We start from the raw sequence: 22,277 nt of genomic DNA, 5'->3' as shown, positions 1-22,277 counted from the left end.
CTGTATCCATTCTCTGGAAGAGTGAAGTCAAAATGAGCCTCAGGGAGTTTGAAGCATTCGTTCTTCTGTTAAAGCCTGAATGGACAGTTAGTTGGGCCTATTTCATAATTTCAGGGATTCGAAAAATGTGATGCCTAGCATTTAGGAATGAAATAAAATGACCATCAAAATCAGTGGTTCCCAAGCTTTTTTTTTAAACCAGGGACCACTTGTCCAGGGACCACTCTGCAATATTAGTACCAAAAGGGTTATGAAACAGGTTTTGGTCAAGTTTAGATTTGGTTAGGTTATTTGAGATACTGATTCAGAAAATTGCATTGGATAGACCACACCAGTTCTAGTTTTTGATACAGAACATATGTCATCTGGTAGTCGCCATCTGCTCGCCCACAGAAAACCACATTTAATAAGTCTCAGCACTATAAGAGGGTTTTATGAGACCAGTTGCTCTCGTTGCAATGATGTACTAATGGGATGGTTGTGGACCATACTTTAGTTCTTGTGGCCCACTGGTGGCCCATAGACCATAAGTTGGGAACCACTGATCTAAATAAACACACTTGGACTGAAACTCCCAGCATTCTGCACAATTAGCTATACTTACTAGATAGAACCAGAGATACTTCTTAGTTCAGTATATATTTTTTTCTTCCAGTCCAGCTTTTTTTTTGCTGCTGCTCACGCCAATCCAATTCCCCCAGTGCTTTAAAATAAATGTTTACATTTCTGGAAGAGGTTGGGCACATACATTGTGTCTCACAGATACTTGGGCCCAGCCATTCACCCACCATTGGGCTTCAGAGCAGTGTACTGGCATACAGTGACCCCTTGGCATACTCCTTAAGGACATCAAAATCCATGGATGGTCAAGTCTTGTTATATACAATGGTGCAATAAAATGTTGTCCATTATATGAAAAGGGAAATCAATGTTTGCCTTCTGTATTATTGTGATGTATTGTTTTTTGGTTGAATCTGTGGAAGGTTGAACGTATAAAGGACTGATTGTACTGTGGTGACTTCTTAATATGGGAGAGATCCTTTTGCCTCCCACTGACTAGACTGAGGAAGACTGCCTGGCCAAGGAGCTGGCATTCCCGACAGCTGGGGAATAAACCGCAATTCTAGACAGCACTTTACATTTCCTCCCTGGTTAAGTGCTGGCACCCCAGGGAGGCGGTTTCATCTGTTCTTGGCAACAGAAGATGGACTCCGGGGAGACATTGTAGAACAGGCCTGGGCAAACTTGGGCCCTCCAGGTGTTGACTTCCAGGTGTTGACTTCAACTCCCACAATTCCTAACAGTCTTGGGCCCTTTACTTTTCCCCCTCAGCTGAGGAAAAGGAAAGTGCCTGAGGTTGTTAGGCATTGTGGGAGCTGGGAGTCCAAAATACCTGGAGGGCCAAAGTTTTCCCATACCTGATGTAGAATGATTGCAACTTGACATGACTTGGAAGTGCTACAGCATGCTGGGAACTCTAGTCAGTTTTTTTTTAACGTCAGGAGCGACTTGAGAAACTGCAAGTCACTTCTGGTGTGAGAGAATTGGCCGTCTGCAAGGACGTTGCCCAGGGGATGCCCAGATGTTTTGATATTTTACCATCCTTGTGGGAGGTTTCCCTCATGTCCCTGCATGGGGAGCTGGAGCTGGTGATGGGCTACCAATCTGGAAGAGAAGGCGAAGGACCCTCCTAAACTACAACGCCCAGGATGAAACAGCCTTGAACCAGAACAGTCCAAATAGTCCTCAACCGGGAAAAGGAATGGGGCTGAGGATGTTAGGAATTGTGGGAGTTGGAGTCCAAAACCACTGGAGAGTCCAAGTTTGCCCATGCCTGCTGGAGAATGACTGCAGCTTGACCCCACTTGGATCTGCTAGGGCATTGTGGGGGCTGTAGTCTGGCGAAGGGCTACCAATGTGGAAGAGAAGGCAAAAGACCCTCTAAAACAGGCATCCCCAAACACTGTTTGGACCTCCAAGTCCCAGAAGACCTAACGAGCTTGTTCAGTTGTCAGGAATTCTGGGAGCGGAAGGCCCAAACAGCTGGAGGGCCGCAGTTGGAGGATGCCTGCTCTAAAACTATAACTCCCAGGCTGAAAGAGCCTTGAGCCAAGGGAAGTCCAAATAATCGTGTGGAGCTGCATTCCTTCTACAGAGTCTGCCCTGCCTCCAGGAACAATGCCCCAGACAGAGGGATGAAAGGGGGGAGGGGGTGCTGCGGGGGTGTCCCCCAAACCTCTAGGCAAGGGGATCCCGGCGCTTTGAACCGCAGCCCGGGCGGGAGACTGCAACTCCCCTCATCCCCTCCTGGCGGGGACAATGCCGGGGAGAAGGGGCTTGTTGCAGCCCGAGAGCTCTTGGGCCAGCCACGTGATTCCTCCAATCCCTCGCCCGCCACTCAATCTGCTGGATCCGGATCCCTTGCCTCGGTGCGCCTCTTCCCCAATGTATCCCCCCTGCCTCCCTCCGTCCCTCCCTCCCTCCTCCGCTTCCTCCTGGGCGGCGCGCGCGTCCTCGCGCCCTTTCCGCGCCCTGCGTGCTCGCTCCCGCAGGCTGCAGGCTGCTCGCTTAGCTTGCCTCCTTCGCTTTCTCTCTCTCTCTGACTGTCTGTCCGTCCTTCCCTCCTTTCCGCTCTCTCTCTCTCTCTCTTGCTCTTCCTACCCCCTCCGCCTCCCCTTTGCTCCCTCTCTGTTGCTCCCTGTCCCTCCCTCTCTCTCTCCCTCGTCTCTCTTGGCATGAAGATGGTGGCCAGCGTCCGGGTGCAGAAGCTAGTCCGCCGGTATAAGCTGGCGATCGCCACGGCGCTGGCCATCCTGCTCATACAGGCCCTGGTGGTGTGGAGCTTCAGCAGCCTAGAGGAGGAGGAGGACCAGGGCGAGGTGAGCCGGGGCCGGGCAGGCAGGGAGGGAGGGAGGGGGCAGGGATTGCTTGCTGCTGGGGGCGAGGGGGCTGAGCGGGCCTTGGCCCCTCCTCGGGCCCCCAGGCTGCCTCTGTTGTGGAGGGAAGGCGCTTCCTTTCCCTTGCTCGGGCTCAGTGCTGTGGAATCCTGGGAGGTGCACTTCAGCCTTCCCTGCCAAGGCGTGCTGCTGGGACCCCCAGGATGCAACTGTCAGCCAGGGTTGCATGGCGAGGGACCAAGCTGCGTTCAAGGCGGGACGGGTCGTTGGGGCAGCGAGGAAGCCGCCTCCCGTGGCAGGGCGTCCCAGACATCTCGATCTTGGCAGCCTTTGAATTAAAATGTGAGAGAGGATGCCCTGGATGGAGGCTTCACTCAGCCCTGCTCTGGGCATGCGGTTCTGAGGTCCTGGCTGTGCACGCCACGGAATCTGGAAACAATGTTATCAGGACTCCAAGTTGATGCTTGGAACAAATGTGTCTGGAAACATTGCCATATTGCCGAAAGCTTTCATGGCCAGAATCACTGGGTTGTTGTGAGTTTTCCGGGCTGTGTGGCCATGTTCCAGAAGCATTCTCTCCTAATGTTTCACCCACATCTATGGCAGGCATTCTCAGAAGGTGTGAGGTCTCACTACCTCTGAGGATACCTGCCATAGATTCAGGTGAAACATCAGGAGAGAATGCTTCTGGAACATGGCCACACAACCCAAGAAACTCACAACAATCCATTCTCATATTGTTTGTTATGGGGACAGGATATTGTTGGGATGTCTTTGCTGTGAAGTGTGTGTGTGTGTGCATGTATGCTTTCAAGTCACCTGTCAATGCCTTTAATTTTGTAGGGTTTACTTAAGCAAGGAATCCTTGGAGAATCCTTTCCCCTGAAATATAGCCTGCAGCACCTGGCATTTGTTGGCAGCCTCCCATTCAAGTGCTAACCAGCATTGGCCTTGCTTAGCTTCCCAGGTCAGAGAGGACCTGGTGCCTCTAGGCCAGGCATGGGCAAACCTGGGCCCTCCAGGTGTTTTGGACTTCAACTCCCACCATTCCTAACAGCCTCAGGCCCCATCCTTTCCCCCCTAAGCTGCTTAAGTGGGAAGGGCCTGAGGCTGTCAGGAATTGTAGGAGTTGAAGTCCAAAACATGTAGAGGGCTGTCCATGCCTGCTCTAGGCTATTCAGGACTTTTTTAATTAAGTAAATACACCATTTTCCATGCCCATTTGGAATATTTGGCATAGCAAGTTAAATAATTGGACATGGAAAGTATGGAGTAGTTGATTCGTATATGCGGAGTAGTTTGAAGATATGTATATGCTCACATTTGTTTTGTAACGGGACCCAGATTCTGCTGAGCAGAACTACAAGTGTTTGAACCAGCGATTTTCTGTTGTGTGGGGCAAGGGGAGAAAATGTGCATTTTGCCGAGCAGTCATCCCTACCTGATATCTGTGAAATGGAGGGTGGGATGTGAGATGGCATTAGGCCAAGATCCAAGAAAAGGCAGGAAGTGTTAAAATACACAGTTCTTTAAACTGAAGTCCTCCAAACATGTTGGACTACAGTTCTCACTATCTCCAGCCAACATTGAGCACAATGCTGTTATTGGTGGGAGTGCACCAGGTTTTGTAGAACTGAATTAATTGGTAAACTGCATAAAGCTGATTTCACCAGGAATAAGTATTATTAGGAGTGAAAAAAACCCAGACTAGTAAGTTACATGTGTACATTGCCCTATACACAGATGGTATCATGAAGTGAACTCACTGACTGTAGAGCAGTGGTTCTCAACATGTGGGTTCCCAGATGTTTTGGCCTTCAACTCCCAGAAATCATCACAGCTGGTAAACTGGCTGTCATTTCTAGGAGTTGTTGGCCAAAACATATAGGGACCCACTGGTTGAGAACCACTGCTGTACAGGCTCCAGCATGTGGACTTCATTGTTTTTGTTATGGCATAGTAACAACTGTTCAGATTTTCAGTTTGGATGATAGCAGATCCTGATTATTAAAAATCCCTAAATCCAAAGGGATGACATTCTGTAGGCAGGCAGCTTAGTTATGGATAGCAAGTATGAGATGTTTTGCCTCGGCATAATACGTGGATGATATTGACCTTTGGAACAGTGATGAGCCTCAAGCCATACCTTAAAGCTGAATACTGAACAGGTGAGACTAAAAATTAGCACTCTCTTTTATACATGAAGATAGGGCAATTCGTCTTGGATCACAATTGAGCCAACCTTCACCCTTAGAGGGCCAAGGGAGCTGCATTTGAACAAGACTTCTAAGCTATATCTCTTTTATTGTTTACTAGCGGTAACTACCACTTGTTGCTGTGGCCAATCTTCCCTTCCTCTTTCTCTCAATTCTTCCTCTCCTTCATTCCCTTTTTTTCTTTCCTTCTCTCCTTCCTTCCTTCTCATCCTCTTTCCTTCCTCCCCTCCCCTTTTCTTTCCTTTCCTCCTTCACCCCTTTCTTCCTTCTCTACCTATTCCTGGACTGCAGCTCACAGCAGTCCCCCTGATCATTCTATCTATCTACCTATCTAAATCTATCTAATCTGGGAGTTTCAGTCCAGGAATAGGAAATTGGAAATACACAGGGATTGGGATGCTCTCGAAGAGATCCAAGGAGAAGAAAGCTTGCAGCTTGGAAGCAGTGCATTTACATCATCCTCCTCTCCTAAAGGACCTGATTTAGAGGATGCTGGAATCTGTAGTCTGGAAGAAAGTATGAATTTGCTATTGTATGTTTTGTTTGCCGGGGGAGTCATTTTTGTGCATGCGCTGTAGTGCTTTTTTGGCCTTTTTAAGTCCCTTCCGCTGTGTTTTTCAGTTGTTTTATGAGTGATGGTCACTTGTTGGCCTGATAGGTGTATTGTGTCCAAATTTGGTGTCAATTTGTCCAGTGGTTTTTGAGTTATGATAATCCCACAAACGAACATTACATTTTTTTTGATATAGATAAGCTACTTGGGGTCCCAGACTGGAAAAAGAGATTGTATAAATACACACAACAGCAAAGATTCTTGGAGAGCCACATGTTCCATCTGATGTTTTGGATTTCAGCTACCTGATTCCTTGGCCATTGACCATGCTGTTTGGGGCTTCTGGGAGTTGAAGCTCAAAACAACTGGATGGTCAGAAGTCAGGAACCACTGGTGTAGGAGATAACATAGAATCATAGCATAATAAGGAGTCTCATTGAGTCCAACCTTCTACTCAAGGCATGATCTTCAGCTCAAGGCATCCTCAGCAGGTAGCTTCCCAGTCTCTTTTGGAAGTTATCTAGACAAGGCAATTGGTTGTATTGCTGGACCACTCTTACTGTGAAGAAGTTTCGTCTGATATTAATATACCGTTCTGTAACATCAAACCATTAGACCTGATCCTACCATGTGTGGCAGCCCAACTTAGACTGATCTGCTGTGATCTGTGTTGCCATTTTGTAGTTGAATGGCCAGCTTGTATGACCTTTTCCTACCCCACACAATGCTTTAGAATATGCATTGTTTTGGATTCCCCCTTGATCAGTTTGTTAGTAATATACATCCCCTCTGTCTTCTCAAATGCAGTCCAGATTGTGATCAGGGTACATGGTGTATCGTTCACAATGTAAATCCAATTTGGATTCATTTGAGAAAGGGAACTGAATGTGAGGCAAGGGAGAAGGAAGCCTACACCAGCAAATACTAAACCAGTCTTCGGACATACAATTTTAAATTTAAATTAACCACCAATCAAATGTTGAATGTTTTAGGACGTAGCGTTTTGTTACTGGTAAGAAAACTGAAGTATAGAGTGAACTCCTTCTGCTACCCTGTGCTGTCTTGACCCTGAACAAATAGTTCACATGTATATAAAGCAGATCAAGACCTTCCTCTGCCAACAAGCTTTTGGGGAAGGGGAAGGGAAGGTTTTGAAAAGGGTGGGTGGGATTGGGGGGATATGAGTTTTAAAGGCCATTTTAATGTACTTGCTGTGTTTTTACCACACTTATTATTTAATATTTTTTTTAGCTTTTGTAAAGCTGCCCTCGGTGGCGCAGTGGGTTAAAACACTGAGCTGCTGAACTTGCTGACCGAAAGTTTCAAATCCAGATTCAAATCCAGCAAGCGGCATGAGCTTCCACTGTTAGCCCCAGCTTCTGCCATCCTAGCAGTTTGAAAACATGCAAATGTGAGTAGATCAATAGGTACTGCTCTGGCAGGAAGGTAACAATGCTCCATGAAGTCATCCTGGCCACATGACCTTGGAGGTGTCTACAGACAACTCTGGCTTTTCAACTTAGAAATGGAGATGAGCACCAACCCCCAGAGTCGGACATGACTGGATGTAATGTCAGGGGAAAACCCTTACCTTTACCTATTACTGGGTTGCTGTGAGTTTTCCGGGCTGTATGGCCATGTTCCAGAAGCATTCCCTCCTGACATTTCACCCACATCTCTGGCAGGCATCCTCAGAGGTCGAGGGGCCTGTTGCAAACAAGGCAAGTGAAGTTTATATATCTGTGGAATGTCCAGGGTGAAAGAGAGAACTCTTGTCTGCTTGAGGCAGGTGTGAATGTTGCAATTGGCCACCTTGATTAGCATTTAATGGCCTTGCAGCTTCAAAGCCTTATTGGTTGCTGCTATGGGGAACCTTTGTTGGGAGGTGTTAGCTGGCTCTAATTGATTCTTGTCTGGAATTCCCCTGCTTTTTGAGTCTTGCTCTTTATTTGCTGCCTTGATTTTAGAGTTTTTAAATACTGGTAGCCAGATTTTGCTCATTTTCATGGTTTCTTCCTTTCTGTAAAATTGTCCACATGCTTGTGGGTTTCAGTGGCTTCTCTGTGCAGTCTGACATGATTTTTAGAGTAAATAAGAGTTAATAATGCTAATCAAGGTGGCCAACTGCAGCATTCACACCTGCCTTGAGCAGACAAGAGTTCTTTCTTCCACCCTAGACATTCCACAGACCTCACTTGCCTAGTTTCCTACAGACCTCTCAACCTCTGAGAATGTCTGTCATAAATGTGGGTGAAACATCAGTAGAAGATGCTTCTGGAATATGGCCATGCAGCCCAGAAAGCTCACAGCAATCCAGTTATTCTGGCCATGAAAGCCTTCAACAACACTTTTGTATTGCTCTTTTTAAACTGGTTATTGTGGATAGATGTTAGTCGCCTTGAGTCCCCATGGGGAGAAAGGTGGGATATAATTAAAGATAAATAATAATAATAATAATAATAATAATAATATAAATCTGGAATAAGTTTGATTTTAAAACAGAAAATGAAAGTGTCATGTGTTCACTGAATGTTTATGATGCAGCCTTGGAGCACCGTCCTATAACGTTTGAATTAATTTCTCAAGTAATTTAGCCTGTATGATACTGATTTTGAGCTACACAGTTAGAATTGCACGTTTTCCCTAGCAATCATCTTTGAGAGGTTTTTCAAAACCGCACTACCAGGGCTTTCTGACACAGAACATCGGATTTATATCTTGAGCTAGAATGACTATTTTTATGTAAGCCTTACTGTAACAGAAGAATTGTCTGGTTTACATGAACAAGGTTTGGATCCACCACTGGAATCATCAGCATGTGTCTAACATAGTGTGTGTTATGCACTAATAAGTACCAAGAGTTCCCTTTGTTCTCTTTGGTTTGGAAAATCAGATGTTATGCATGTCTTAAGAATACATTCCCTTAAAAATAGAAATGAAACATCTTCTGAAACTTTCCACCCTTGTCCATAAATAGACTATACTTGGCTGGCTGGCTGATCTCCTGGTTATGTGGAGCTGGTCTAAGACGTTTTGCTTTTTGAGGCGGAACAGCAAATGGCTCTTCCTTCCTTCCCCATCCTGTGCAAAATCCCCCAAGGAACTTTTCAGTTATTTTGCTACATGAGACAGAATATTCTAAGTGTACTTCCGTCCTTCCTGCCAATTAATATATAATGATAATCACAATAAAGTTAAACAATCTGTTAAACAATCTGTTGCCTAAAGTGGCATCTTCACCTTGCCTAATGGAAGTTCTGGCCCTGGGATCTGTGTGGGATTTTTCAGAATACAACACAGCAATTTTCCAAAAATATATATGTGAGAATATAATCCCATCCACAGTTCAGGGATGGTTGTATGCAACAGCTTTTCATGTTATCATCTATGTCTTTTTGATGTAGCACAGCTGGACAAGCCATACTGTCAAGACATAAACAACAGGACTCTTCTCCAAGAATATCTACTGCTAGGATTTGTAGATGCAATAGTTTAAAAAGAATAATGTTGCTTGCAGGTAGAAACCAGAAATCAGATAAGGTAAACTAAAACTACAAGGCCATGAAAATATTCTGTTGAGTTCTAAAAATGAAAGACTTTTGTCCTACTTGGTGGCTTTTGAGACAACTTTAAATGTTCAAAAAATTGGCATGATGGAGCTTTTCTACGACTTTCTCTTTATAGCAGTGGTTCTCAACCTGTGGCTCCCCAGGTGTCCTACAACTTGGCCTACAAGTCTCAGAAATCTCAGCCAGTTTACCAGATGTTGGGATTTCTGTGAGTTGAAGGCCAAAACATCTGGGGACCCAGAGGTTGAGAACCACTGCTTTAGAGGTTTAGGCCCCTTTTCTATGACATTCCATCAGGGAAGTAGTGGAAACTTCTGCCATATCTTTTAAAGATGCTGTGCAACTTCATTTGCTTTTTGCGTGTTTCCTCATTCCCAGAAAGGGCCACCACCAACTTCAAGCAGAGTATTCTGGAGTTTCCCCCCTCATTTGTTACAGGTTTGCACAGAGGACTTCTCCATGTGGAGTTCTTTTTGTGATATGTAGAAGCACTGTTTGGTTGTTGCATTCAGCAGGTATGTGTGTCCTTCTAGAAGTATTTTCTAAGTTTACTGTAGACACTTCGTAGCTTGAAGCAGCTGTTTTGGATCTGTTTTGTAGAAAGCTTCCTCTCAGTATCGGCTTCCTTTTGCCTGACTTCCTAACTTCCTGAGTGTCTGTTTTTCAGAGAAAACGTCTTGCAAGATGATAGGTTGTTGCTAAGTATAGAGAGATTGTTGCGGGAAGGGAGGAGGAGGAGGAGGGAGGAGGCCCAAGAGCTTCCAACTAAAGAATCAATACAAACTCTAAGAAAGAACGGTTGCCTTCTTATGACAGAGAAGATGCTGTGGCAAGAAAACGAGCTTTCTAGAGCAAACCTTTGAAGTGTCCGTAAAAGAAATAAGAGTCTTGATCTCAGCATAGTCATGTTGAAATGAAAGGATATAGGTTTGCCAGTTGGAAAGAGGTGGCCTGTTCTCTTTGCTTCCCCCCCCCCCCCCACTCCTGACTTGTCAAGCATATAGCAAAACTACACATAGAGACAGACATTTATTTACAGGATTGCATAACTTGCCTGTACATGTAGGTTCTACCTCCCTTGGGGTATAAATTGTACGTGTGTGCTTCATGTAAGCATTCTCTAGTACAAATTAGTCTTTGCCGACATGTTGCAAACTGAATATTTTGGACTACATTGGCGGCCGTAATTGTTTCTGGGATTATGTGGGTTGTAGACCAACATATCTGGGAAGAGGTCAGTTTCGGAAAACCTAAGATGAATAATAATTCCCAAAAAGGTAATCCCGTGCACACAAGTCTCCAGCAGAAAGAAGAACCACATAAACTCCAAAAGACACTCACTTGAAAGTTAAGTCCTGTTGAAATCCCTGTGACATCTCTAAGTGAACATGGTTACAGTCCAGCAGCATTGATCTCAGGTACTTGAAACTTATTCAGATTGTATTGTTTGTCTCCACCAAAATATCCCTGCCGTCTTCCAACTGAGGAGAATAAGACACACCTCCATGAATGTTTAATATTAATCTTATTTATATCTGAACTACCTCTCAAAAGGAAATTAAAGCTTCATATCTATATTACATCTTCTTGCATACTGAGACACAGAAAATATTATAAAACTAAGAAAGAAATCCCATTTCAATTCAGTTGGCAGCAGAACTGCCGAGACATTATTTGAAATTTATCTCATAGCCTCTATATCAGTTACACAATTTTGGGTTGTTGCTAATCTCTCATCATATTCCCCAGTTCACACGTTTAGGAATGACCCAGTACATTTTGCTATCCTGAAGCAAAGCAACAAATCTCCTCCCACACACACATAGCTGAGCAGAGCATAACCACAGATAGTCAAATTATGTAAATCCCTGACAAACTTGGAAACTGGGCTATCTGACAGATCACTTTCCTTGATAGACCTCTTGTGAGGGCAACCTGGAAGCAGGCCTTCTTCTTCATTTTGGAATCCACACCTCACCTCTGATATCTGGGAGGTGTTGGTTGTGGTGTGTGGGGGCTGTTCTTGTATATCTTGAAGTTGTTTAACTTATTGAGACCCTTGGACAAACTTATGGGTTTTCTTGGCAAGAATTGTTCAGAGTGGGCTTGCTAGAGAATGATTGGTCCATGGTCACCCAGTGGGTTTCATGGTGGAGTACGAATTTGAACCTGGTTGGTAGCCCAATGTTCAAATCACCCCACCACACCAGCTCCGTGGTATCTGGCAGCATTCTATTAAAGACCCACCTCTTCTCCCAGGTTTTTCCAGGTGAGATATTTTAAGTTTCTAATTGCTCTGAGTTATTATTAAAAATTAATATTACTGTATAAAGGGAGTAGGTAGGTACTGAAATAAAATAATAATTTAGTACCTGAAGCAGCAGACTCCACAAATACGTGTCCTCCTCCCTTGCTTCCTTTTCATGTCCACCCAAATGGCTACCAAAGATGGCCATCTCATTTCACTTCATAGCAGGGCTAGCCTACAAGTGTCCCCTTTGAGCTCTAGCCTTCTTCCTGCATGTAAAATCAGAGGACGATATTTAGCTTCTTCTACAGTCTACAGAAGAACTGCAGTTCTGAAGGGTGTTGATACTATAAAAGTAAATGGTAACATTAATACTATAAAAGTAAATGGAACATTAATTTGTTTAGTCATTGGAGGTATTTGACCGTGATGGTAGGGAAGCCATTGCTTCATCACAGTGACAAGGAAGAAGGAAAATGTTTTTATTTGTTTCATTCTTTGCTCTGTTAGTCATATTGGATGTTTCCTTATTTATGCTCCTGAACATTATTAGAACTGAGAATCAGAAAGAGAGTGGGATTTTAGCTCATTGGCTACAGTTGTAGTTCATTGGCTATGTTTTGTGTGCAAAGGTTCTGATTGCAATGTGTTGTCGAAGGCTTTCATGGCTGGAATCACTGGGTTGTTGTAGGTTTTTTCAGACTGTATGGCCATGTTCTGGAGCAGTGGTTCTCAACCTGGGGTCCCCAGATGGTTTTGGCCTTCAACTCCCAGAAATCCTAACAGCTGGTAAACTGGCTGGGATTTCTGGGAGTTGTAGGCCAAAAACATCTGGGGACCCCAGGTTGAGAACCACTGTTCTAGAGGCATTCTTTCCTGACGTTTCGCCTGCAGGCGAAACGTCTGGAGAGAATGCTTCTAGAGCATGGCCATACAGCCCAAAAAAAAACCCTCTACAACCCAGTTCTGATTTCAACCTCAGTATCATTAGCTAGACTCGCAGTGGTTCTCAACCTGTGAGTCCCCAGATGTTTTGGGCTTCAACTCCCAGAAGTCCTAACAGCTGGTAAACTGGCTGGAATATCTGGGAGTTGTAGGCCAAAACACCTGGGGATCCACAGATTGAGAAACACTGAGCAAGAGCCTTTACATCTCTACTTGGGATCAAGTCAAGTTACTATCGTTTCCTCATATGGTTTTCTATCTAGGTTCTGACAATAAGTAGGCCATGTAATATTTGTTTTCAGACCATGACCTGAGACCTGTAAACCTGGTGTTTCTATCCTTGTGCCAATGGATGTGGAGAAAGATATCTGAAAAAAAGTTGGCAGTGACTGCTAATGTCAGAAATTTGATATGTGAACATTTGTCGTGGTCAAAGGGGAGGATACCACTACAACTGGCCTTTCTCATTTGCAGGTTTAATTTTTGTAGATTGCTTATTTGTGGATTTGATTACTACAGTCTCTTTAGAAATCTGTACGATCTTCGTAGAGAAGCCTAGAGAGGTTTTTGTTCTGTTAAAAGTAACACTTTTATTCACAGTTTCCTCACTTTTGCAGGGGATCAGGTGCTCTTGGCCCCCACAAAAGTGGAGGGCACACTAGGGCTAGACAATGGCAAAGTTACTTGTCCAAGTTCAGCTGGCAACTAGCATATTGAGTTAGGATGGTGTGTGCTTGTTCAAGCCTTGGAGAACTCCCTCCCATTGCTGCAGGGAACAGACTACAACTGATTTCTGTGATTAGCAAACAGCTTGAACTTCCTGCTTTTGCTGTGCCCAGCGTCAATTCCAGCAGTGAGGACCTCTGTTATTGTTTCCTGTGCACTAGTTTCCATATCCCCACAGCTGATCTCAAGGGACCTGTTCCAGATCTTGACAGGGTTGTGCTGACCCTTGGCTGGGAATGCAACTCTTTTCTTCTTTGCCCATACTCAGTGTTTAACAATTTGTTCCTCTTCTGGGTAGCATGTGTCTCCCCCCCCCCCCTTAACAAATTCACAATGCTGTAAGGGTTTACACTTTGTAACAGAAATAAAGACATTAGAAAGAGCAGGTGTATTCACAGTGATAGTTCCGCAAGCCATCGGCTGTTGCTCTGTGGTGAGTTTGCAGGAAACGATGGGAATGCAATAGCAATATGGAACAAATATGGGTCCAGTTCCTGTCATACTGGGTAAAAAAAAAAGTGTAACAGAGAGCATGAGAAGTACTCCTGAGTGTTAGATTAGGAAGCACTGGATTAAAGAGCCAGGTTCAAATCCAGCTCGGCCATAAATCTCCCTGAGTGGATTTTAGGCCAGCCACACTTTTTCAACCTGACTTTGCAGGATTGTTGACAAGATAAAGGTGAGGAGGTAAACTATGGAAACTTCCTTGAGCTACTTGAAGGACAAGCAGGATGTAACTAACAAAAAAAAATCAATGTATGCACTTAGTACACACTTATGTGTGCTTTAATTTATCTTCTGGCAAAGCTGAGGATACAGTCAGCTTTCTGCATTTGTAGATTCGGCATCCACAAATTCAACCATCCATAGCTTGAATAAAACCCCAGCAGATACTAAGGGCCCACTGTAGTTATTTGAACGTAATCCACAGTTGGGTTGTTGTAGGTTTTTTGGGCTATATGGCCATGTTCTAGAACACGAAAGCCTTTGACAATATAGTTTATAGTTCTCCATCTATTTTTGCTGTTTTAGCAGCTCTAAGAGAATAATGGAATAGGCCATTTTGTAATTGTTTTCTTATGATTTAGCACGAGTTTTGGACTGTAGCTAGAAAAAGTGCATGGTGTTTACTTAGAATAAGTAAGTACTTAGCCTTCACAAGAGAAGGCTGAGAGGAGACATGATGGCCATGTATAAATATGTGAGGGGAAGTCATAGGAAAGAAGGAGCAAGCTTGTTTTCTGCTACCCTGGACATGGACCAATGACTTCAAGTTACAGGAAAGGAGATTCCACCTGAACATTAGGATGAACTTCCTGACTCTTAGAGCTGTTCAACAGTGGCACTCTTCCCTGGAGTGTGGTGGAGGCTCCTTCTTTGGAGTCTTTTAAACAGAGGCTGGATGGCCATGTGTCGGGGGTGCTTTGAATGTGATTTTCTTGTTTCTTGGCAGGGGGTTTGATTGGATGACCCATGAGGTCTCTTCCGACTCTATGATTCTAAGCAGTTCTGAAAAGGATCCCAAGATCACATGGTCCATAAGAGTTATACTTCTGTCCCAGTGTTAGCTATCACCTAGGTAAAAGATAACACGTATTTATTACTCTGTGTCTTCGGTTATATTCAAATAGATTGTACCTCTCTCACAAAATTAATGGGAGAAACCTGTCTGCCAATTTAACCAGGCTTTTAAGGCAACAGGCATGAACATGCAAAGAAATGTTCATTCGTGTAGAGAAATCAAAATGCCTTATAGTTCACTTGACTGGAAGTGGCAGAGCAACAAGAATCCTTAATGTTAGTGAATTAATCACTTGCAACACTATTCCAGAGGGTTTCTGAGCATTTCTTTTAAATATTGTCACTGGTTTTGTAAAAATCCATGCATGATTTTTCAGTTCCCTGTGAACAGAGCAGTTAGGTATTTTATGTTATTAAAATTTTAAATACAATTAAAAATTTATCTCTTCCAACAATTCTAGCCAGTCAATTTTAAACTATGCATTTTAAATTTACATTATATTAGTATTGGTGTTTTAAATTTTGTTCTGTGTTTTTAATATATTGTATATACTTGAGTATAAGCAAAGTTTTTCAGCCCTTTTTTAGGGCTGAAATAGCCCCACTCGGCTTATACTTGAGTTGGGGTCCTGGTCAGCTTATATTCAGGTTGGTAATCAGAGTTGGACAGTTTTAATCTTAAATTACAGTTTTATATAAATACTCAAAAACATTTACCTACTGATGCCTCAGTTAATGTAATTTCATTGGTATCCATTTTTATTTTTATTTTTCAAATTTACCAGTAGCTGCTGCTTTTCCTATCCTCATTTACAGTTTTTTGTGGTAAAATTAGGTGCCTCGGCTTATATTTGGGTCGGCTTATACTCAAGTATTTACGGTAGGCATTTTTATGGTCCTTTGTTTTATCTATGTATTTTAACTATGTTGTAGCCTGTCTCAAATTGTGACGAGAGGCAGGTAACAAATACAATGTGTTCTTGTTTGACACACAACTCTATTGATGTGTATCTATTACATTGTGTTGCTGTCTTCCACAGTTTTATAATCTTACTATCATTGGTATGTTTTTCTAACTCCCTGAGAATATTGGCATTGACCGTTCCAGATATAGGAACAGCCTGTAGCTTTTTGTTCTTTGGAAGGGTGGTGCATCAGTAGAGACCACCCTGGGATCTGAACATGTAGACCCAGGTGAAAAAATGTTTTTGGTAAGCTAAAGGTCCCTTTACAGAGTTAGAATGTTATGGTCCCACTTTAACTGCCATGGCAACATGCAATGGGATCCTCGGAGAGTGTTTTTTCTTTTGTCAGAATGCTTCTCTGATGCCTCTAATCAGCCTACAAATCCCAGGAACCCATAGAAGACATCCATGGCAATTAAAATTGAATCATAGTGTTATAATTTTATAGAGTGAAAGAGCCCTAGAAGGCTGATGATTGATTGGATTGTCTGAGGCATCTGCGGGCTATAGTCCAAGACATCCTGAATGAACCAGGGTGCCTACCCCTGGACCAAAGTGATCAAGTTGATATAAGACCATCCAATTCATTACCTGAATCATTCTGGCTCACTGTGCTTTAGTAAAATCAGTAATATCACCAGTTGTGCCTTTTCCAAGGTTATCCCAAAAAACATGCATACAACCTTCATTTTGCTCTTCTCTTGTGCTGGATCTACACTGCCACGTAATGCAGTTCAATCTACATTATATGAGTCTACAATGACAACATAATGCTGTTCTAACTCCATTTATATTGCAGCATAGATTCAGCGTTGGTTGATATGGGATTTATCACCTTTTGCAGATAGATCAGGTTAAGATCACAACAACAATCATGGAATTGGTTGCAAAACTGTGAGGTCCAGGATAACTCTGCTGGTTTATACAGGTATTATCACAGTTACTGAAGTCAGGGCATTCCTGGGCATGATTTCTTTAACTGACATTTTGCTAAAAGAGGATGAAACAACAAGCGAAGAACGGGGGTATGTTTCTAAAACACATTAAGAACTGCATTTCAACATGTTTCAGCAAACCTTTTGTTGAAAACTAACAACACTCACTTGAGAAATTAAACAACTAGTCAAAATAGCCTTACAAAAGTAAATAAAATATTTTGAACCTTCTAGACACCATTTGAAGGCTTTTTGCAAAATGACTCTAGGGATAACTTTTCTATGAGTTCCATTTTGGGGACCAAACTTTCATATTGATGGTTTTTTAAGCATGCTGAGTTAGTCATGGAAGGCAGCTTTACCTTTTCCTCTCCTTTTCCCTCTGTTTCACTGATCAGTAATGGTTTCTGGAAGTAACTGCTATTTTCCTTGCCTGTTGGATGAAGGCACACACAGTGCCATCAGTCGAACAATTCTTTCCCAGATTGGGATTTATTTCTTTGTTAACTGTGAACTTGCATTTCTTCAGTGTGGTCACTGTGAAAATCGCACATATGGTACTCTTTCTGTGCCCGCTCAGCTGCTTGGAGTCATCTGAAAAGCTTTAATGGCTATATCCCCGCCCACCCTTCCAGGAGGCATATAGGCCGTAGGAGAGACTGTAGCCTCAGTTCCTTAGCCGCCAGGTGGCAGCCAAAAAACTGAGGCATGACGTAGTGGGGAGGATGGGCAGGGCTTTGTGAATTTTATGGATGACCACTCGAAGAAACACGGATACAGGTGTTTCATTCCTTCTTCAGCATGGTCACCATGAAAATCATACATATGGTAGATCAGCAAAGTTCCTTACCAAGGTAGGCGGGTGTCATGCCACCAAGGAAAACAGGACTGCTCTACCAAAGGCTGCATTTTTCCTGGAAGTAGGGTCAACCTTGTAGTGGGTGATGAACATCAATGGAGTAGACCAGATGGCTGCTTGGCAGACGTCCTACAGTGGAACACCCCCCATGAATGCTGATGAGGTCACCACTGTTCTGGTAGAATGGCCTGTGATGTGCTTAGGCAAGTACTGTATTGATGTTCCAACTCATGGCCAAGTTTAATTGCCATTACAATCCAAGAAGAAAACTGCTTAGTGGATACAGGAAGGCCACGAGGCACAGAAAGAGTACCATATGTGCAAATTTCACGGATGCCCACTTGAAGAAACATGGTTACAGGTAAGCAACCACTCCTTACATGATACTGAAATTGGAGAGGGTCTTTCTCCCACGTTCTTGCTTCTGGGACACAAATAGGAGATATTACTCAGCTGTGGCAAAGCCTACCGAAGGATTTTCAGTTAACATTCTAGGTTACTATTGTTCTTAAAAGTTGAGTCAACTGAAACTGCAGATAAATAATTGCTGTATACTGATGTGGTTATGGTTTCCTCAGTGCCCAAGATTGATCTGGGCATTACAGGAAATTACAGCAAAAGAATGAGAAACTTGATCTTGGCATCATAGAGCCTGTACCGCAGTTTTGTCTTAAGAGTATGTGCTCTGCATGTGTAAGGCAATTCCTTCTAGACTCCTTGGACTGACCTTTTGGTTATAAAACAGGTGAATAATCTTTCCTGGAAGCTTCCAAGAGAAGCCATTCACCTTTTATTCAGGTAAAGGCCTCTTTCTTTACTGTTCAACATTTTAAAAATATATCTTTTTAAATCAGAAACTCTTTGTTTCTGGCTCCCAAAAGGCCCCAGGGCAGGAAACTGGCCCAGGAGCAGCTGTAAACTACCCAACCCTCCCTCAAATCAAATCTCAACCACAGTTCTGGGAAGCCTGCAAAGACCTCCACTTCTGCAGGAAAATATTTTGGGGGACTACAACTCCTAGAATTCCCAGATAGCACATGCAGTAGCTATACTGCCAAGGAAATTCTAATTCCATCTGAAGGAACTTGTCAAGTTTTTCCACTTTGGAGATCTGCTGCTTTCAAAGATACCTTTGTTTGGTTGACTGACTTAGGTCCTGAATGAGCCCAGATTAAATGTAATCGTCAAGAAGGCAAATAAACTGTCAACATGTTGGCTATGAGATGTGGTCAAGCCAAGATGGCAGAGCATATCTTACATTGCATATGGACAGTAGAGGTATAGTAATGAGTTCTTCCTCAGTGAATGTTTTACCTCTAAATCTAATTCCTTTCACTCTCTTGTAGATGGCCCAGAGTGCAGTTAAAGTGGTCATGAGAAGAATATGCAAGCTCTGTCTCAATGACCAGAACAACCCATAAGGTCTAATAAAAAGTAGAAATTGGGAAGAAATTTGTTCTTCTTGCTCCATGTTTGAGCAGGAAGATTATGTATTGACCCAGTGCATCAATGAGAAAGCACTGAGTCTAATAGCTGGCAGTTGAAGAAAGCTCTGGGACAGGATGGATGCACTGTTCCCTGTCACGATTCAAATGAAGAGCTCCTTCCAGGATAAAAGGATCTCTCTGCCATCATGCTTTGCAGCCAACGTTTAGGAGCTTGCCCTGAATGATGAAGCCTTGCACATTATGAGTAGGGTCAGCAGACAGGGGTGTTTGTTTGTTGGGTTGTTTTTGACAGCGTGCCTCTCCTTCTTTGTCTTGTCATTTGCTCAATCCAGGTTGAGTGCCAGGGAGAACATATTTGTCCTGAAGGGCATCTTCATTTGGAAGGATGATGCAGCAGGCTTGGGAGCACGAGGGGAGGTGGGATGTGCAGAAAAGAAAGGGAGGCACATGCACAGATGCTGCAGGGAGTTTAAATCTCAGAGTAAACAAAATACCTTTGCTTCTGAGAGAAGGAAGGAGTATATGGAGGGGACGGATGAGATACAGAGGACAATTTCTTCCAGACTGCAGGCTCTTGCCGTATGTGTCTTGCTCTCCCAGCCAAACTCTTTCCTTTCCAGCGTAAGGGAAGCATTTCCTTCCTCCTGCTGGTGCCTGGATGATCCTATTGGGGATGCATGAATTTGAACATGGAACAGAACTTCCCTTGTTTGCCCATCTCCTTCCTCAGCTCTCACCTCCTGAGTGGGAGAAAACAGGTTTATAAGTCCCCAAACAGATGGCTCAGCTCGGTGACTAATGAGCTGTTATCTCTGCTTGTTCTGGTCTCTCTCTAGCATGCCTGCCATAAGTGGAAACCCAGGGAAGTTTTTGATCCTCACTTGTATTTTACTTTTTCTTCAAAACAAAGCTCTTGATTTTAGACAGAAGTAGTTGGGTAAATCGGGCTGATTTCTGACTGTCAGGGCATGTGTAAAAATTGGAAAGGTTAGGTAGTGCAAATGGTGTGGCCCTGGGCTGGCCCTAGGTGGGCATTTTTAATAGCTCTGAATGCCAGCTTATGCAGCAGGTTCACCTTTAGCTGGTTGGCTTCTTTCCCAGTTTTGCAAACTCTATCCTCTGTTGGGAATGCCGATTCTGGGGTCAGTGAACCTCAGAATTTGCCCTAAGCTGTTTGGCCTGAAACAGTGGTGATCAATCAAGCAAGCAACCCTGCTATTTCTCAGCATAATACTCATTTCCTGTGACTTTCTTCCCTGCTAGATGAGAATAGAGAATAAGGCAAGAGTAGGCATTTGATTCCCCAAAAGACTGTCCTCTGAGGTTAGACGATGTGTTTACTGAGGCTATAGGAACTGAACTAAAGCAGTGTCCCAAACTGGCCAGTTCTGTGCCTAATGGCATACATCTCAGCAGTGTCCTTTTTTAAAAGTGGGGATCAATCTAGTGGGAAGCCAAAATGAAGAAGTGGGTGATCACCCAGCTATCCCCTAGGAATCAACTTGGGATGCAGCGATAGGCTCCGTGAGCCTTGTTGGATGTCCTAACCAGCTCAACAGTATAATTGTAACTGAGGTTTTCTGAATAATTATATTCATTCCCTAGTCACACTGATGATGCACATCCAGAATGACATGGCGACTGAGGCTGTGTTCATGTGAACAGGCTGGCCTGAGGGTTTATTACAGATTAGCATCCTTATTTTGCAAGTGTTTGCATCAAGGCAGAACAGGGAGGGGATATCTCAAGCGTAAGCAAATTCCTGTAGAAATCATATTTGGTTTTAAACGACTTGACACTTTAGAGTAATGTGCTCTGATTTCTACACATGAGTGCTATTTGTCATGGACATTACTACCATCACCCATTTTCAATTAAACTGTTATCTTTACACATACATGGAAACATTTTCAATTAAAACACAATGTGTCCACACTGCTATGACGAAGAAGGAGAAAAATGCCTATGTGAAAACTGAGCTGAGGTGAAGGCAGAGAAACTGTGGATGAAACCAAAATGTATCCAAGCAACCCTTTTACTTCATTGGACATGTAGTAGTATGAACTGAAGATTTGTTGTTGTTGTGTGCCCACAAGCTAATTCCAATTTATAGTGACCCTAAGATGAATTTATCAGGGTTTTTTTCTAGGACTAGGAATCCATGTTGCCGAAGGTCACCCAGCTGGTTTCCATGACTGATTGGAGAATCGAATCCTGGTCTCCAAAGTCCTTATCCAATACCCATACCATTATACCATGCTGGCTATCATGAATTGAAACTGGAAGAGTGTAAAACACAAACTGTATTGCAGTCAATTGCAGTTAGATGAAAGCATAGGTGAAAGCCTAGGACTGTTCACCTATTTGGCAGTTAACTGGTTGTGGGAGAACTGGTGTTACACTAAGCCTGACAGTTTGGGAACGGATAACCCTCTCACCATTCTGAGATTGTTCTGTGGGTTCCTAACATCTTCAGTTAAAGCCCCCAGTGCTGTCCACTTACATTGTCAAAACTGCCCCCCCCCCCTTTTTCCACCCACAGACTGAATTCCAGCTTGGGAGCTATATTCCAGCAGTGGATAGGGCCGAAGTGGTGGGACCCCATGTAATTCTTACATATTTTGACACTTTGCCCAACAATATATATATGACTCAAAGGTCAGTTTATGCATGCTTACTCAGAATTCTTATCAGAGATAAGAACAAGGTTTCCTTGCATTGTGCTGGAAAAAGGTTTTTGGTCTCCAAGCTCTTTCAGTCCCATGAACACAGCATGAATGATGGTATATTGAACAGTTTGGAACAGGGATGGGAAGGGTTTGTGAAAGAAAGTAGAATTGAAAAAGTTGCTGAATTTTCATGAATTTGGTTTGCTCATGAGATTGAAAGCCTAAATGGTAGAGAATCTTTTTTCTTCGTGATGTAGCATTTGCCCTATAAGTGTGAATAGACAGTGGCTGAGGATGTCTGACTTGCATCACTGGACAGCATGCTCATGTGAGGAGAATACCCCCACCCTTCTTTCCACATTCTCTGGAAATCTCCTTAATTTCTGCAGTCAGACTTTGTCTTGCCTCCAAAAATAGTGCTGTCTCCTTTACTTCTTTCCTTCTGCTTGGATGATTGCTTATTAAAAGCTATATAGCTTCAACCAGGCTTAATGCAGTTATTGGGATGGAAAAAGACTCTGAGGGAAACTGGGGGTGGGGGGATACTTTTTGAAACCCAAGCCACAGATTCAAAAGTGGTCCACCCTTGCTGTGATAGCACTCTAAATTTATCCAGGATATAGACAATGTCTTGGAAGGGATGTCAGCCTTCTTCCACTTGTTCCTGCATTCACACTATAATGTCTTCCAGATGTATATAGTATTATACCAGAATGATCCTCTTTC

The 22,277-nt window shown here is 43.3% G+C and overlaps 1 protein-coding gene across 2 annotated transcripts in view; it reads left to right on the top strand.

The window, feature by feature from the left end:
* Positions 1–2,522: 2,522 nt before the first annotated feature.
* Positions 2,523–22,277, top strand: part of XYLT2 (xylosyltransferase 2) — a 52,624-nt gene continuing 32,869 nt past the window's right edge. Inside the window, exon 1 of one of the 2 annotated variants that reach the window (XM_060764744.2) lies at positions 2,523–2,879. In XM_060764744.2, the coding sequence (XP_060620727.2) occupies positions 2,736–2,879 (144 nt within the window). In that variant the 5' untranslated portion in view covers positions 2,523–2,735. Of the gene's footprint in view, positions 2,880–5,297; positions 5,630–22,277 lie in introns of those variants that run through there. The other variant, XM_060764745.2, reaches the window with a different exon arrangement.

The sequence above is a fragment of the Anolis sagrei genome, chromosome 2 (assembly GCF_037176765.1).
Source record: "Anolis sagrei isolate rAnoSag1 chromosome 2, rAnoSag1.mat, whole genome shotgun sequence".
NCBI classification, from domain to species: Eukaryota; Metazoa; Chordata; class Lepidosauria; order Squamata; family Dactyloidae; genus Anolis; species Anolis sagrei.
The sequence above is the reverse complement of the archived record's forward strand: the minus strand, read 5'-3'. Positions and strand labels throughout refer to the sequence as shown.